At 36.3% G+C, this 19,538-nt stretch overlaps 1 protein-coding gene across 3 annotated transcripts in view; it reads left to right on the top strand.

The window, feature by feature from the left end:
- The window catches only part of LOC107225576 (potassium voltage-gated channel subfamily H member 2), an 80,665-nt gene that overhangs the window by 48,608 nt on the left and 12,519 nt on the right, over positions 1 to 19,538 (top strand). For 2 of the 3 annotated variants that reach the window (XM_046739134.1, XM_046739132.1), the window contains exons 10-16: positions 7,360 to 7,600; positions 9,045 to 9,226; positions 11,654 to 11,674; positions 17,087 to 17,241; positions 18,377 to 18,497; positions 18,575 to 18,695; positions 19,131 to 19,440. In XM_046739134.1, coding sequence (XP_046595090.1) covers positions 7,360 to 7,600; positions 9,045 to 9,226; positions 11,654 to 11,674; positions 17,087 to 17,241; positions 18,377 to 18,497; positions 18,575 to 18,695; positions 19,131 to 19,440 — 1,151 coding nt within the window. The remainder of the gene's footprint in view (positions 1 to 7,359; positions 7,601 to 9,044; positions 9,227 to 11,653; positions 11,675 to 17,086; positions 17,242 to 18,376; positions 18,498 to 18,574; positions 18,696 to 19,130; positions 19,441 to 19,538) is intronic. The other variant, XM_046739133.1, reaches the window with a different exon arrangement.

Below are 19,538 nucleotides of genomic sequence, written 5' to 3'. Positions count from 1 at the left end.
ACAATTCTTTCGTAATTCTTATCATAACTTGATCTCCTTGGTTACGGATTTCCGCAAAACTTCTATCTTTCAATTTTTCAAATGAACAATATAATCGTAAGACGAAAAGATAAAAATATGTTGTTTTTTTTCCTCTTGAATGATAGATTCGTGGATAAGTGTGAAGCAATTGTATCTCCTAAAAGACACCGAATTTGTTGAATTTTTCACAAAACAATTTCGTCTTCTATCATGCTGGTCACATTTTGCTTGATTGAGAAAAATATCCTTCCTAATTTGTGCTTTTGAAAATAATTGGTTCTTCGTGAATTTTAAATTAACAATAAGTATCGTCACAAACTGATCACTGATGCACTGGTCAATATGTATCCCGAGGTACTTTCAATGCGTTTTCCTAGTTAAGGTCATGTGGTATTCCAACCTTTACCGATCGAGCAAACTCACCCCTTTCCTTCCTATATTAAATAAACAAACGAACAGATAAGGTTCAAATTTTGACGGTGCAACGCTCTTTTGTAACGAAATTCAGGAAAGTTACTCATATCCCGAAAATCGTTAAAAAAAATGTCTAGTTTTTTGACACGTGTTACTATACCCATATTACCCGTATTTCAGGGGCCAAAAAGTTCATAACTGGGATACTTTGCGCAATCCCGGCAAGAACGAAGAGTAAAGTGAGCCATCGTGAGACTGTTTTCGTACAATATTAAGGTCGCTAGACGAGAACTAGGAATTGAAATAATTTCGTAAATAAAAGATGCTCTCACGTTTTGCTGGGAGCACGGTCGCGCGTTTTTTGGTTGCGACGCACCGGCGAAATGTCAACACTTTCAATCCTTTTGTTTATTTAACATAAGAAGAAATAGGTCGAGTTTACTCGGTCGGTAAAGGCAGGAGACTACATGACCTTAACCGAGCACCATCAATAACCGCTTCGAACTCGTTCGGTACGGAATCACGGTATCTAATTTCCAAAAGTAATGCGTACTGATTAGGCTACGATAAATGAAAGGCTATTCTTATACAACCAATACTTAGTTATTCCCAGTTTAATCGTTGACACTTTTTTTCAAACCAATTTAATCGTCAGCGCCACAAAGAACAGCGGTAATATTTGCATTTGCAATAATATTAAGAACCAGTTCTGAACAGGCTATTTATGTAGATAATGAAGAACAATGAACCCAGTATTGTTCCCTGTGCCACTCCGATATTTACACATTTATAGCTACCTTTAACATTTTTCATCTTGACTGATTGAGATCTGTTTTTTAGGTAATTATCTAATAACTACAGAACAATGCCTCGAAAATCAATATCCTCCAACTTTTTTAATAGTTTGTCATGACTGGCCGTGTCGAAAGCTTTGGCCAAGTCTAAGAAACCGATTACCGTCCGTCGGTTCACTTTTGTCAAGCGTAGTTGTAGGTACACAAAATCAGTAATAGTGACCATTCTTAAACCCTAAATTTTTAAGAGAACCAAATTGATTTCCGCTCACTTAAAGTGATCAAGTGAAATACCATGCCTCTTCAAAATATCTCTTTATTACACGAATTAATGGCCTTACAATATAATATTTGTTTAATGGATTTGAGAAATCTGTAATATCATTTCTTTACATTTTTTTACACGAATATACACGTCAATACGGCGTAACCTTGTTTTAACTTGATTCAACATCTCTTTTCGTATGCAAGTTTCATAATCATTTGAAATGCTGAAACAGGAAATTCTTCAAAACTTCATAATTAAAGAACAAATTGGGATGAAAATTTGGAAAAAATCATGTACGCCCTTTAGTTTGGTAGAAGAAAATTTGACAAAATAAAGCAAGTCGAAATTAAAATCTTGACAGATTTCACAAAGATGCCTCGCATACATAACTAAAGTTTTTGCACGCTTCGTGGGTGTTTCGTGAAATTTAATCGTTTCATACGTAGGTAGGTGTTTGCATAAAGCTGAACAAATTTTTTTTGTTCAAGTACGTGATGTGCTGCGCAATTTACGCTCAGACGAAACAGGCTTAACAATACTTTGGAATTATTGTTAAAATTGTGTATTTTTTGCCAGGCGATTGAAGCGAAGCGTGTTTTTTCTTTTTTTATCGCGTGCTTATTAGGCAGATACAAATTTTTTCCGTCCATGAGTATACATGGAAAAAAACACAAGAAACAAAAGGTCGTAACCGCTATTTATTTTTTTATTTTTTTCGCTAACGCTTTGAAGAGTTCCAAAACGCATAAAAAATTTAAACTAACAAAGTTACGCAGTGAGGATGTCGGTTTTCTGTTCTTCTATTATCCAAGTTGTCAATTATCGGATTGATAGAAATAACGATAATAATTTTTAGCGGCTCTGAGCTTATGCGATTAATGCGACAAAAACGGTCGAATGTATCAGTACGTACAACGTGTTGCTCTTAATTAAACTGATATTGAATTTCAACGTTTCTGACAATATTTTCATGTTTTAAGCCTGGATACGATTAACAGAAAAAATATACGCCCTTTTGTCTTTTGTCAACAGCAAAAGGTATATTTACTTTGACTTATGACCTTATGTCATCACACACGCGATATGATCAAATTGCAAAACCGTATATTTCGTTCATTATAGATTCGTTGAAATTAATTCTTCAGATTTAAAATCAGGCTCTCATTTTAAAAAATGTTACAAACCCTTTTATGGTCCTAAAAAAAGAACGCCATTTTTTTTTTTTTTTGCAAAAATTCACATAATTTCTGGGTCCTAAAACAAACATCTTGAGCCATAGTTCAGAGTGGAGATTTGATTTTTTGTATTTTTTGTATTTTACATACAAAACATTTGTCATGGTTGTAACATTTTTTAAAAAAGAATGGTTGGGACGAAAAATCCGAAAAAAATGGTGAGTGCTTTTTTTAGGTTGTAGAATCATATAAAAAATAATAAAGCAAATTGGCGGGGGTCAGAGAAAATGACCTTTCAGTTGGCATGGAACACGTCATATATATATGTATGTATATATATACTCGAACGAATCAGCAGCCCGGGGTGATTCTCGGAACTTTGAAACGAGAAACTCGTTCAAGTCGAAAAAGGAAAATAACGGACGATAGAAATTGAACACAGAAAACTTGGCGATGCGTAAGATCAGGCATTTACATTCTTATCATTACCAATTCGACTCTGCAAAATGGATGAGCACCTGTCGAAATTACCAGCGCTGAGGGAAATTTCAATTATTTTATATTAATTCTCGATGACAGCGGATAGTAATTTTTTTTGCTGATCGCGCAATATTGCATATTCCGTTTCTTTAGTTCACTAGATATTTTCCAAGTTCTGTCCATAGTTGAATAACGGTTTTAAACCACGTATCACTTCACTTGTTCCACCTTCGAAATCAGATTATCGCAATAGTCGCAACGAGATGCGAAACACCGTATAAAAAAAATAATGCCAAAAACATTTTAGACTTTCCAACACAGTTACGATGAATACTCGTTTCCATTTTGCATCAATAATCGCGATATCTTCCGGTTATAATGAATAACGAGAATAGTTGAAGGACTGTAGATCAACAACGACTATAAAACTCTGTCGATATGATCGGAATGTCAATGTGTGAAGAGTGAAAAAGCGCGTAACTTACATCTGATTCCAGAGAAGCTTTGTAATATACGTATAATGGCGCAACCATTGCCAAAGCGGAAAAGTATCGTTTCGATCAATCAAGCGCCGATATCCGATAATTCGCGTTTAAAGCTCGGGAACGACCGTCCGGATCGTTACCTTGATTCGCGAATGAAATTCGCAACGCTTGGTGATGGTGGAAAAGGTGTCGCGATAGTTGAAAGGCCTCGTTTATAAGCTTACAATTGTTGATCCGGCGTTCTGTGCAGTTAATCCAAGAGTTCTAGTCTTAGTCAGTTTCGGTTTATAGTCGAAGCAGAGAATTATCATCGAAAGCATTCAACACAGGATAGTGTATTGATACTCCCTTGAGTAAATACACAGTATATAGGTACGTCGGATCCCGGCTCTCGGCTGTATATTCGTTACAGTAGTTACGGATGAATCCGCCTTACCGTCTATGTCAAAAGTTATTGGGAGATGCGAAAAAACCATTCACAAGATCTCTGGCGTAATTTGGTTTCGGCCTATGACTTTGGTGAATGCGATACGAAACAACGCTCCTACTGTGCCATAGAAATAACACCGAGGAAATCCAAATAAAACCAGCTAATTGCGTATCAACGATGTGAGAAAAGGTTTAGTTTCGCGTACGATTAGAACGTTCGAAATCATTAATCTCCGCTGTTTTTCATCCGGTTCCAACATTTCCTAGCCTATTTTCCTCACTAACCAAATGCCAACGAATTTTCCGATGAACATTCAAGATATCTCACGGTACAGTGTAATTGCAACGGGAGGATCCAATTGTCGAGTAACATCTGTTGTACCCTAAGTTTGTATCAAATATTTTTCAACTGATCTCTGGAAATCCGCACGGTGTCCATAACGAGCCCAAAAACATCAGAGATCGGCTGAAAAGCACCGGAGCTTTCACGTTTTTGATCGTTCTAGTGATCAAACCTTTTTTCAAATTGTTGACCTGGTATCGTAAATTTTGTCGTTAGAATTTATTCAGAATCATTCCTACGACGCGGTAAGATAAGCGTACCAATTACTGACCCTGTCCCAATTATCGACCTTTTTCGGTTGTATCCGTTTGACGTTTGTTTCTAAAATTACCAAAAAATAAATATCCAGCGTCTAACCCTCTGACAATTGGTTTCAGTCGTCGAGAGACTCGCAATTAGTGCCGTGAATTTATAATTTTGAAAAACAAAAGGGTCAACAATTGGGTAGTCCAAACGTGTCGATAACCATTCGAGGTGACCGTCATCGGCGCAAATAACATTCCTGGACATGTTTCGAAATTATTTTCTTCCTCCCTCCAAACTTTCCACGCAGACGGTCCAGCCGATCCATCCTTAACTCAGCGTGCAGCACGTGGCGATGCCGAGTGGTACATCAATTCGGATCAGCTTTCGACGTTCGGCCGTTGCCGGCAGTGACTATTTCCGATTTTTATGCCTCATCTTGGCCCAGTCGACCGTCGGCATCGTCGGCCAGCTCTTTCCGATTATTCGGAAGGCCTCGCGGCGCTGCACCAACTCTGTTTAGTCTGTGCGCGTTTGGTGCACCGTGCACACGCCCACGTGTCTCTCCTCTCCTCTCCTCTCATCTCCTCTCCCACTAAACGCTGGGTCCGTAAATAGAGTGCATACCGTAAATCCCGGTACAGTGCACGTGCGTGGCGTCTCCATGCACGGAGAGTCGGAGAGTTGACCGGAAAGAGAGAGAAAGAGAGAGAGAGAGAGTGAGTGAGTGTGTGCAGTACCGTTCCGCATGGTGCATGGTGATCACCGTTTCGTGCACAGTGTTCAATCCTGCCCTTTGTGCCAACTTTCGCATCGAAGATGAACCGATCGGATGACCACCTCGGGTACCGATAATGTGGAAGAAGATTGCTCGCTACTGCCTCAGGCGTCGTGGCAGAAAGAAACAGCCCTTCAACTCGGCGCTGACCACGGTAATGACCCCAATGACGATGTGAGGAGGCCATGGTCGAATTACTCCGCGTTTCGCATCGGTCATGGAAATGATCGTGCTGCAGGTATACGATCGCACGATGGTGATACCGCGTTTTTGAAACACGATCATACGCGGTCGGATGAATGGTTCCAGTTACTCCTTCTACTTCCCGGCCGTTCGCAGCCACTCCATTATACTTGCAAAACGAAATGGCTGGGAAGGGCGGATCCTGTCTGTCGGTTAGGAATATGATTAAAAGGCTGCTCCCTTCGGCTTTCAGTACGAGTTTCGGCAGCCGGTCGAAGGGTCGCGATTTTCGCTATCGCATTCTTCGTCCGCTTCAGTCCGTATCTGGTATCTCGACACACCTCGTGTACACTCGGACCCAAGCCTTGCTCACGCGTTGAATATCGTATACGGACACACGTTTTTTTGTCCGCTAGGTTTGAGAATACAAGAAGTTCGCTTGTGTTGTACAGAAGCGGAAGCTTTCGGCACGGAGAGAGAAAAGCGCGCGTTGAACGCTTTTTTATTACCCTTCTCAGTTTGTAAATGACTCGTAAATTATCCGCACCATTGTATCTCCGTCTCTATAAATACCTCCACCTGTCCATACGCGCCGTATAACGCCGATGTAAACTTATAGACGAAGATCGATTTTTCGCCTACCGATTGTTATACTCGTGGCTTTGTGGATACTGTTGGATATAATATACTGCGAACACTAGGGTGGTTCTTATTTTGCTCATGTCGGAATTTCTTCGCGCTCCCCCCCTTCCCAAATAAAAATAACCGACATGTGTAAAAAAAAATCTGGCCAAGTCTCCGAATTTTTCCAATTTTTCAGATCCCAGCAGTCGTATTTTTGTACGGAAATATGCATGCATTTGAATTGTTTTTTTTTTAAGAAAATTGTTTTTATTCGTAATACACAGTTTTTTTTTTAAACAAAATTTCATATGTATGCATTTCTTCACACAAAAATTCGACTGCTTGGCGGTGTGTGTTAGAGTTGACGAAAACATTCGGGGACTTGGCTAGATTTTTTTCCATACATGTTGATTACTCTTGGGGGGATGGAAGCGGGAAGAAATTCCGATATGACTAAAATATAAGAACCACCCTAGTGCACGCTTACACCGGTACGTGTCCGTTTTTTCCTACGGATAAAGAATCGATACCTACGATAATCGAGCCGCTCGTTTTCTTCAGAATGTATACAATTTATTTGGAATTTTTATTTTTTTTTTTTCATCTTCAGAGTGATTAACCCGCCCACTCACAATTGTACCTGAGCTCCGATGCTGGGGTTGCAAATCGAGGTCCGTCTATTGAATTATTGACGAGACGCGCTTATAGGGTGCATGTAGGTAACATCCCACATAGAGTACAACCGCAGCCTTTAACCCTTGCGGAAGTCAGACTCCGCTGTTTCGAGTATTTCGCGTCTATGAAAATACGATCGGGTTGAGAAACAGCGAATCGCAGCGATCTTTCGGGTGCAATGGTAAGGAACGGGGTTGTAAATATTTTTGTCAAAAAATCATACGTTAACCATTGAATTTAACAATCAAATGAAAATCTTTTTCACGCTATGCGTCATAAACTTAATGATTAATGAAAATGACAATCCATCGGAAAAGTCAATGCGTTATTTAAAAGTCCGTTTTGGAATTTTGTCGTGCGCGGTTGGAAAGGCGGGATTTTTTGGTTCCTCAGACGCGACAAAAAAAAATGGGCGTAGGGTCGATAAATTTGCGATTTTTGTTCCAGGTGCTCTCCCTCGGCGCCGACGTACTTCCGGAGTACAAATTGCAGTCGCCCCGTATCCACAAATGGACGATACTCCATTACTCGCCGTTCAAGGCGGTGTGGGACTGGCTGATACTTCTCCTCGTGATGTACACGGCTATATTCACGCCGTACGTCGCTGCCTTTTTGCTGTCCGAGCCTGACTACACGAAGAAGAGCAAAAACTACACGAGCAATCCCATCGTCGTGATCGACCTAATCGGTAAGAGCTCGGTTCTACTTGCATTCTGAAATTATGAAGTACGAGGGGGGAGGTTCGGCTGGTCGACGAAAAGTAGAAAACGATGGTCCCTGACAAAGTTCGCTCAACTTAAGGGAGGCTGATTGTGTCACGATTATAATCCAAGTAACTCTACGGAAGTCCGATGATAAAACAACTAGCTTCTATGCGCGTGCGAACAAGTTGACCGTTTTATCGTCGAGGTCCGTAGAGTAATTGGCGATGGCCACTAAGCTAAAAATAATGGAATCGAAAAAAATTGTCGAACGTGACTGGATTGAATCGGTAAGAATTAATCGATCAATCGATTATTTAATATTTTTTTTTTTGAAACACCGCATTTGAAACGAAAATCTATTAAATTTCAGTATGTAGTCTTAATGGCGGAACAGTTTTTCGATAATTTCTAGTTTCATTCGAAATATTTTTCAATTTCAGGTAAAAACATTGATTAACCTTATACTTGTTATATCAAATAGCTAATTAGTAAATAAGACAATGATAATAATTGATACTTGAATCGTATTAATTGATATTGTATTGCGTCGTTCATGGGAGTAAAAAACAGAAACGGATTGTGAGAAAAAATAATCGAGTTTGAAATATAATCGATTATATGTGATTAATCGGAAAAATTATCGATTATTTTTTGTCATTCCCGGTAGAGTTACTTGGATTATAACCGTCACACCAGAGTTAGGTGTTTTCTAATCAGCTTCTACCGAGGTGTGACCTATTAGGGTCAAGTTACGCAAAATCATGATGCACGGTTTGAAGATAAAGGAATCTCCTTTCCGTCGACCACCGATCAAAGTAGGTATATATATATACCGGGATAATCTCTTGAAACTTGAAAATCAAACGCGCATGCGCGAGTTTTATCGGCTCCTCGTTGCAGGCTGGCCATCCCGAGTTTCAGCTGTCAAACTCTGTTTCTGGCGGCGATGTAGTTGGTACGAATTTTCGAGGTTAGGATCTCAAATAATCGAGGCAGCGACTCGGAAGGGTTTGGGAAGCATTTGTTGTTGGGTCGGAAAGTTGATTCTTCAAAGAACGGTCGGAATTTAACGCTTATGCTCTTTGAAAATTCAAACGTACACATTTTGCGTACGTTGGCTCGCCCGCATCGCAGACAAGAATATCGCTGCGGGAAGATTTCGCCGACCAATGAGATTGAATTATTTGGCGCATGCGCGGTTGATTTTCAAGTTTCAAGAGATTCTCCCGGTATATAATTGCAGGAAATTCGACGTTTAAAGTTGGGATGATATAGCGTAAAGTCGAGTGTAAAGCTGTATTATACATGTACATATAAAATAGAGTTGAGGGTGTTTTATCATCTGCGACGTCGAACGATATTCCGATCGTTTTCCTTTTCTTTTTTTGCTCTCATTTTTTTTCCTGGATTTCTCTTTTTCACCCGCAGTCGACGTCACCTTCATCGTCGACATACTGATAAACTTTCGGACAACGTTCGTTAATAGGAACGACGAGGTTGTCTCGCACCCTGGCAAAATCGCCGTACACTACCTAAAGGGTTGGTTCATAATCGACCTGGTCGCCGCAATACCGTTCGACCTCCTATTCTTCGGCACAAATACGGACGAGGTACGATTCAAAGCAAAGATAATACATTTTATGAGTATAATTACAATTACGAAAACCCAATCGATATGTGTTACGAATTATATGAGAAACGGAAAGTACATGGACAAAACTTTGCAAAAAGAAAAAAACGAGGGAAAAAAAAAAACGATACCACGAATAATCAAAAATTTTTACGGGCGTACTCGACGCGTTTAACCCACAAATCATTTTTCCCTTTCGTTTGATGTTTTTTTTTTCTAACTTTTTTTTACATATGTTTTTCAATCTTCTTCTTCTTCTTCTTCTTCTCCTTCTTGTTCTTCGGTATATCTCTTATCCCTCCCCATCGTGCGTTCCACGTCGGATGAAAACTCGCGTTTTTTTCTCTAACTCTACGTACCTTGTTGATGGACAAAATATACCTACTTCAACTTGCTGTGATGAAAAGTTGACGAGAATTTTTAGAATTTCATTTTTTTTTAAATAGTCGAATTTTTATCCGACGACGTTCCGTACGTACGCGTCGTTATATATTCGATGTTAGCCCCTATGTTCGTTATACTACTTTTATATCATTATTCGAATTATCGTATTATCATTACTACTATTTTTTTTTTTTTTTTTTTTTTTTTTTTTTTACTATTAATTTTTTGGAGTATCTTTTTTCCATTACATTTTGTTACTGTCACATAAACGAGACGTTAAGTCGGAAATTATGTCTATTATAGATGTATTTACCAGAATTGGCGCTTAGTTGTTGTTTTTTTTTCTTTCCTTTCGTTTATATTCTCATATTCGTTATTATATCTTATAATCAATCTCCTTGTTCGTATTCTTCTTCTTGTTCTTCTCCTTCTTGGTCTTCGTCTAGTTCTTAGATTAACGGATCCAATGAGAAAAGTCAATACTAAATAAATTGCTGGACGAGTATAGAATATTATATACTGTCTATAAACAAATATATATATATATACATATATTATATATGCATGTATATATAAGTGAGGGAATAATTTCTTTTCTTTCTTTTCTTTCGTTAGCCTTTATTCTTCGTTGTGTTTAACAAAAACCCTCTTCGCTAGTTTCATCATCGACAGCAGGGTGTTATTTTTTTATTTTTCTTCAAATTTTTCTTTCATTCAAATACATGAATGCCGCAGTTCAGATTCAACTATGCAAAATTCTCCGTCATTGAACAATTGTTTCAAAAAACAATTTCAATTACTTTCATATCCTCGATTCTCTCTGCTCCAAAATTGTGTTCATATTTTATCTGATTTATGTTTCCCGTGATAGATTATTGCTATTATTTATTAATTGTCATTGTTATTATTGTTGCTGTTATATTGTTGTTATTGTTATTATTATTACTAATATTGTCGTACCTATACATAAATACTGCAATATATAATAATAGTTGTTTGCCGAAGCGATGAAAGAGAAAAAAAGATAGCAAAAAAAAAAAAAAAAAATTGTCAAATAGAATAGAATGAAATTAAATGAAACTGCAGAATTCGGAGGAAGGAAAAAAGAAATTTTACAATAACGCCGCGAGAAAAAGAGAGAAAGGAAAAGAAATTTTGTACTTCACTATACATGTATGTATAAAACATTATATAATATGATATCAATTCAACTTTAGTCATGTCGCAGTAAAATCCTAGAACTTTACAAATTTTTATACTTTGTCAAATGAAATTCATTCGTTTATTCATATTATGCTATTATTTCATTCGTATACGTCATTCTATTTTAATTTTTCTCATTTGCTCTCCATCTTTCTCTCTTTCTCTCTTTCGTTCAAAATAATATCATAATATATCAACGACTTCATCTCTCCTTCGAATACATACAACGGCGATGACGAACAAATTCAACAATCGGTGAAATTTATACCGATATGTTTTTATTTTTGCCGAAAAAGAACAATTCCGCTCATCAAGAATTGGCTATATAATAACAAACAATTTCGTTGTTTATTTTTTTTTCTCCTCCTTTCTCGCAATTCATTCGAAATTTGCAGAACGTATGTATAAAAGATATACTGTACGAACAACAGTCACGCTTTTTTCTGCCTTCAAATAACGTTGCCAAAATACCGTGTCAACGTATATCAAATATACAAAAAAAAAAAAAGAGAAAAGAGAAACAAATCCGCGAGCGCAGAAAAAGAAGGAGAAGTGAATGAAAGAGAGAATGAGAAAAAGATACGAACAAGAAACCGAAGTAAATCGATGATGAAAATTTGATAACCCGAACAAACGAGACGGAAAAACGAAAAAAAGAAACCGAAATTACCTACCGAATATATGAAATAAAATTAAATAATTGCAAAGAAACAAAAGTATTGAATAAAGAAAAACAAAAAAAAAACAAAAATGCAATTACAAATTTAACAAAAGTGAAAACAAAAAGTGACGAAAATTTAACATTAGTGGTTTTCCGTAGCTCGGCTTGGACAAGGATGAGGTTAGTCAGCAGAAATCACAACGCAGATTCCAAGACAATGTTTAGCGAACAACTTTTTCCTATTCTATATATTATATATATATATATATATATATATATATATATATATATATATATATATACATGTATATACACACACACAAACACACGTATTATGTATATATATGTATGTATGATGCATATACGTACACGTATATACATGCACATAACGGTGCATTTACGCATGTGTGTGTACACAGGTTCACATTACATATATGTATGTAGATGTGTGTGTGTGTTTGCATATATATATATATATATATATACATATGTATTTGCTTACATATCAATATACTATTTTGCACAGTTTTTTGACAAAAGGCAATTTTTATCAATCACACACACTCACACAAATACACTGTACACCCACGTTTTATTATATTCTATCATCGAATTCTATGTTATCACTGTTATTATATATATATTATACATATATGTCATATATATATATTACATATATATATATATATATATATGTATATGTATGTCTGTATATAGACATGTACCCGTTCACGTACTTCAAACATATACATACTCGACATGCTCGAACAGATATATGAAGTTGTAATTTTTCTCTTACAATCAGTCCTTTTTTGTTTTTTTTTTTTGAATATTTTTCATCACCATCGTTACATTGGATTATAGACACATAGTATACATGATATATATCGTTTCGTTTATTCCTATATGTTATATTGTTGTTGTTATTACCATCGTCATTATTATTGTTATTATTGCCGTTTTCTCCTCCTTATAATTTCGCCTGTTATAAACTTCTTTTAAGAATTCTAACGAGGACGCGCTTTACGGGGGGGCAGGTATGTCTCACTCGGCTGCGAATTACCAACGTCAAAGACCGAGGGGTTCAAACGTAGGTATTGACAATATATGTACATACCTATAACTTTACCTAAAACACGCTACATTACACAACGATATACAAATTATTAATAAATATATTTATATATATATATATATATATATATATATATATATATATATATATATATATACGTACCCTACATATACATATTGTATACACATGCAATACATACGCAAAAACGTATCTATTATTACATGCATATCAGAATCAAACTGCCAATTCGTTCTCTTTTATCCTGCGCGATGAAGTGAAAGCTGAACTTTTCTTTACTCGATTTTCTCAATCACGTATTTGCTAAATTATTTGCATGACCACGCGATTAAAAACTGCATTATGTACAGTTATATTTCTGTATTTCTGTAACACAAGCGACGGATTGGATTGGATCTTCAGTGAAAACGCTATTTCATTTTTGTTTTGTTCTAGTCGATCAATTTTTGTTATATCGCTAAATTTTGAAATGATACAAAAAGAACCAACCACATGAAATTGGTATTTTATACACGTATAGATATATACACTGGCATGTACAGAGTGATTATCTAACGGCCCAATGATACGTCGTCTGTTACAATTTAACGCGCATGCGCTAGAATCCGAGAGCAATTGTTCGCCAGGGCGACCGACCGTCGTGAACCTAACCTTAAAAACTTTGACACTTCTCGCTGGCAGTTGCGCTCAACACCGACTGCTGTCGAAATTTTTCACGTTTCATACACACCGGCGACTTGTCATTTGAATTTATGACGGTCGGTTGCCCTGAGAAACAAATGCTCTCCAATTTCAACGCATGCGCATTACATTGTAGCAGACGACGTACCGTTCGACGGTTAGACAATCACTCTGTATATAGATAAATAGAATAGATTGTTTTGGTTTTTCGTTTTCTTTTTTCGTGGTGTGTTTGTATTTTCTTTTCCTTTACTATCATTTACTTCGAGATCAAATGCAAAATCAAACGAAATTAAGATTGACCAGAGCGAGAACAAACTTGACGGAAATTTTTTTTTTTTCTTTCCTTTTTGCCCTTTCCTTCATTTTCTATTATTAACGACATATTACAATTGCAAAACATATTACAATTATTAACCTAATTTATTATTATTATTATTATTATTATTATTATTATTATTATTATTATTATTATCGCGTGTGTGGTGGCGATCTACAGCATGGTTTGTGTATGATTCCGGTGTTGACAATTCATACAACAGTTGAGATGATATTTCATTTAAAAAAATTGCACAACAGAACGCCTTGTTTCAAGACAAAAAATGCGCAAATTCATTTTCACGTATAATTGTATACTCAGCACCCGACAATAATACCTGTAAGATATGACAAATAATCCATCGTTTACGAGCGACATACCTGCCCTTATTTAAATACGCAATTTTCGCACAATATGAAAATGAAAAAATTTTAAACAATCATTTAAAAATGTTACTTTGTTTTCCGATTCAAGTCTCGTGATCGTATGATCACTTGATGAATTGATTGTCCTTCAATTAATCGATTCTACTACTAAAAATTGTGCATATTCATATGCTGAATATAACGTAAAGGAATTGTGAAAACAAGTCAAAATATTCATTATTGTCGATAATCAAACGAATTTATTTATCGTTTTCGATTCCTCCGGGGAAATTTTTTTTTTTTTTTTCTCACATTTTTATGAGGCGTTGAAAAATTAAGGGAAAGAATTATTTTGCACGTTATGACGAGTAGAATCTTAAAAGAAGTTCGACGATGTTGCGTACGAATTGGCCATAGTGAGGAAAAAAAAAAAAAAAAAAACAAACAAGTAATTAAGTAAATTGTAATTATCGATTGCGTCTTTGTTACGCGGATATATGTGTGTTTTATTTTCGTCCAAGACTTTTAACGACGACAATGAAATTTTCCAAAGTTATTCCAAAATCTGCATACTCTTACACGTCATCCACAAACACGTACACTTACACAACAAAAAGAGAACAGAAAAACGTACGAACAAACAAACAAACGCACATTATACGAAGACCGAAAAAGAGGAGGGCAAACATGACATACGATCTGTATAAATAACATACGTACAAACTTCACACGAATACCCTGATATGTACAATAAAAACACAAGTCCGGAAAGAGTACAGCGCGAGGTTCAAATTGTACGTAAGCTTTTTAAATTTTTCTAAATTTTTTTTCAACATTAATAATAAATATTAATCAATTCGATCGGTTTTTTTATCACCGATATCTTATAATTATTTTTTCAACATTTTTTTAAATTTTATTTTCTTTTATTTTCTTCTCGTTCTCTAGCGATTTCTTTGCATTCATGTAACATCTAACGATAATAACAATAACAACAACAACAACAAAAACAACAACAACAACAACAACAACAACAACAATAATAATAATAATAATAATAATAACAACAACAACAATAATAGCAACCAATTTTTTTTTTTGTTTTTAAACATATGATATGCATCACTTTTCTGAACACCTAATTGCGTAAAATCCTTGTCTTCATATATATACATATATGTGGCAATATGGTACATTCTCGCTCTTATTTTTTAATATTCACATTATTTTGTTCTTATTATTATCACATTCTATAATTCTTGCTCCATTGTTACTATTACTATTATCACTATTATTAGTATTATTATCATTATTATTATCATTATTCCCATTATTATTGTTATTGTTATTATTATTATTATTATTATTACTGTTATCGTTATCGTTGTATCGTATACGCTTACGTTGCAAGCTTCGTATGCAATTGCGCGTGTGTGCGTGTGTGTGTGCGTGTGTGTTTAAATTTAATTTTCATTTTATATCCACTGATTTATTTCAAATACATTTTGTTTCTTAAATTCGTACAATCACTCCAATTGCCGCTTCTTATTTCTCTGCAGGCGCACGCGTGCGCGTGCGTTTGCGCGTGTGTATGCGCGTGCGTGTGTTTTTTTGCACAAACGCGATCGCTTTGCCGTGCAACATTCACTACGCATAAATTGTATAATTTTTGAGCTTACCTACATATCGCTTATACATAATACATATACATGTATATACAATAATAATAATCAATTATTATTGTTATTATTATTGTTGATATTATTATTATTTAACCCTGTATTATACTTTTTACCTTTGCCTATAATAAATTGCGATCGGTTATTTACTTCTTTTATTTCATTCTTACGAATCTGTTTTTTTTTTCAATTCAATAATTATTTTCTCGTCACGCAGATGATCCAGTACATCTATATACATATAATGCTGACACAATTTTAATATTAAATTTTGTAACTTGCTACTGGGTTAATTTGTAATTTCTTTTCAATCGATTTTCTTTTATTATTCGTATTGAGTTTGAATTTATTTTATACGCCCTAACAAAAATCTCGAGGCTCGAGTGATTTGTGATTACAATAAATTTCGATTCTTCGTATTCTTCTTAATATCCTTATTGATACATTTATTTATTTTTGTTTATCTAGCTTTGTGTTATTTGCTTCTCCTTTTCAATTCTTTTTTTATATATTTGGTAATGCCACGATAAAAAAATATGCAATGCATGCTTGTAATTCGTTGTATATACCTATACATAATGTAGTAGGTACAATATATGTACAGTATGTATATATCATATAGATATACGTATATTCATTCACCATACCATTGATTGGTCATTCATTCATTCGTTCATTCATTCGTAATTTCATTTTCGCTTAGACAATGTAGACAATCATTCATCTGATTGAGAAAAAATCACCGATGAAAAGAAAAAAACCTGTATCGCACATTTGTATATCCTGCATCGTCATTTGTAATTCATCGAGTTCCCGCACATATATTTCTATACCTTCATTACCGAATCCCAGAAAAAAAAATATGTACCTGCAATCAATTCAGCAACGTGAATCGCGCGCGATGTACAACGTGTTTCAATCTCGTAATCGTTTGACTTCGATTTGGTGAAAAGAACAATTTCTTCCTTCACATTACCCTTATTCTTCATTTATTCTAACAATCGCGAACGCGGTGCGAATTTTCGCGTTATTTTGCAAGCACGTCTCTCGTCAACTTTCGGATTCGCTCGATTTTTCATCATCTTCACTTACGATGCATCGAAGAAGACGGTGTCAATAACGAGAAACGGAAATGAATTGAACGGTCCTAAATTGTTTCCAAATGGAGGATAAGAAAAAAAAAAAAAAAAACGGTCTTCATTGTCGTTGTTTCAACACGTGATACATTCAATCGATCCCACGAGGTCTCAAAGAAAACATTAACGCCGTTATTCATTATGTACGTAAAATAGATCCCGGGAATCGAGATTTAAAAAGTGCGTCAAAATAGAAATGAAATGTGAGACTAGGTCGATCGGATAAACAAATCAATCGATATAGAGAAAATATCAAAAATAAATGGAGCAATGAAAAAAAGCATTACCAAAAACAGGAAAACTTACCATTTTATTGCAGACGACTACTCTGATTGGTTTGTTAAAAGCTGCCAGATTGCTACGATTAGTAAGGGTGGCAAGGAAGATCGATCGTTACAGCGAATACGGCGCTGCGGTGCTTCTTCTCCTAATGGCATCGTTCGCTCTCATTGCTCACTGGCTTGCCTGCATCTGGTAAGAGAGAAGGAGAAATTGTTTCCCGTTATTCGTTGATTCGTATATTTTGTTCTCGTTGCGAATAAGCTTGTTGAAAGAAGAGAGACGCGGAAAGAAATGTCCTCGAGGCTGTTGATTGGGTGAAAATCGGGTGGGGGTACCAATGTGGAAAGAGATCGAAAAATCGAAGAACCAGAATATCGAATATTTAGAGAAGGAGAAACTTGATTCATAGATCTTCAAAATGTCAAAGGTCAAAGTATGGGGCAGTAGAAGAATAGAAAGGTCACAACGTAGAATGCCAAACTCTAGAATCGTCAGAATTCCTCTCGATAGTATAAAATCGTATTCGGAATCTCGATTTTGCCGTTCTTTGTTTCGACCTGTCAATATTTTCAACTTTCTATACTTGGACTTCGCACGTTTTTAAATTTTACGAATAAGATTTTCGCGTCTATGAGTATTCGACATTCTGGTCCTTCTGTCAATCGGCAATTCCAGTTTTTTTTTACCTCTACCCCAAAAATCGTTTCTTCTGAAATTAATATCGTTGTATAACAAGATGGTCGTACTCTGAGTATTGCGCAAATTATTATATCCTTAAGAGGATGCTACAGTCAGTCTTTACCGACCGAGTGAAATACGATTTATTTTCACTGTTACTTACGCTTACGCGTCACTAACGCAAAAAAGTTACAGACAGCGCTATTCTACATGCGATGCCGAACAAAATCGTCGAAAAACTTGATTGTTTCATGTTAGGATAACCCCAGGAAATACTTTGTTCTGTACTGTATTCCTAAAATAAGTGGTAATTGAATTACAGAAATACATTTCCTGGTGTCGTTGTCGCGTGAAGCCAAACTTTCTTCAGATATTCATATTCGGCATTGTGTGTAGAATGGCGCTGTCGGTGGCTTATTTCCGTTGGCAATGCGTGTATAAGCATAGGTAATAGTCAAAATACGTGACATTTTACTGGTCCCGTAAAGACTGGTTATTGCATCCTTTTGAGGTACGGGAACCTCACCGAAGATATAAAAATAAAAAACACTATTCTTGGCCAACCAACCCATAATCTTGTGTGAACGAATGTACAAAAAAAATAGAACAGGGCTTGTTTACGATATTTTTAGATCGAATCCGTTTTCAGGTATGCTATCGGAAACGCGGAGAGGTCATCGCTTAAGAGTAAAGTTGGCTGGCTCGACATACTGGCGAATGACACCCACCAATTTTATCACCTAAACGACACCGGCGGTCCGAGTATAAAGGTAAATATTGGAGTACGACAGTAAATATCGTGAGCTTGACGCTGAACTGTTATAATTTTTTTTTTTTTTTTTTACAGAGCCGATATGTGACAGCTTTGTACTTCACGTTCAGCAGCTTGACTTCGGTCGGTTTTGGAAACGTTGCGCCGAATACTGACGCCGAAAAAATATTCACCATAATCGTAATGCTGATAGGATGTGAGTTGGACTTTCAGGATTCTGCATATCTGCAGCGATCAATAAGCATTTACATAACAAGTTTACACACACAGTTTTAAAATGAGGGTGCGGCGCGAGATGGAATTTTAGGGGAAAAAACGAGTAAAAGGAAACAAATTAGAAGTCATAAATCATCCCGCAGCCTCGCCTTCGACCCTGTAACGTTATGTAAATTATACATGTATATACTTTCTTAGACAGTAATGCGGACTGAAGTAAGGAAGGAACAACTTATAACTATAATACGATCTTGACATAGATTATCTCTTTGGAACCCGAAGAAATTCAGTGTTACCAAAAAATGTGAACCTAAACTGTCCCCAAAACCCAGAATCGATTCACGTTATCGATGCCGTATCGATCATTTGCACCAGTATGTTTCTACTTGTTTCGATCAACATCCTCGAATTTCAGCTCTGATGTACGCGAGTATATTCGGAAACGTGTCGGCGATTATTCAGAGGCTGTACAGCGGAACTGCTAGGTACCACACCCAGATGCTAAGGGTGAGAGAGTTCATAAAGTTTCACCAGATACCCAACCCCCTTCGGCAAAGGCTCGAGGAGTACTTCCAGCATGCCTGGACCTACACGAACGGCATCGACATGAACAGCGTGTTGAAGGGATTCCCCGAGTGTCTGCAGGCCGATATTTGCCTTCATCTGAACAGGAACCTGCTCAGCAATTGCACGGCATTCGAGGGAGCGAGTCAAGGCTGCCTCAGGTGAGTTTAATTTTTGACAAGCAAAACTCGGGGTCTGAATAGAAAATCGTGCATTTTGTTCGCGTCAGTCATGGTATGTACACGGATGGAAGGATGTC

Source organism: Neodiprion lecontei, chromosome 4 (genome assembly GCF_021901455.1).
Source record: "Neodiprion lecontei isolate iyNeoLeco1 chromosome 4, iyNeoLeco1.1, whole genome shotgun sequence".
NCBI classification, from domain to species: Eukaryota; Metazoa; Arthropoda; class Insecta; order Hymenoptera; family Diprionidae; genus Neodiprion; species Neodiprion lecontei.
The sequence above is the reverse complement of the archived record's forward strand: the minus strand, read 5'-3'. Positions and strand labels throughout refer to the sequence as shown.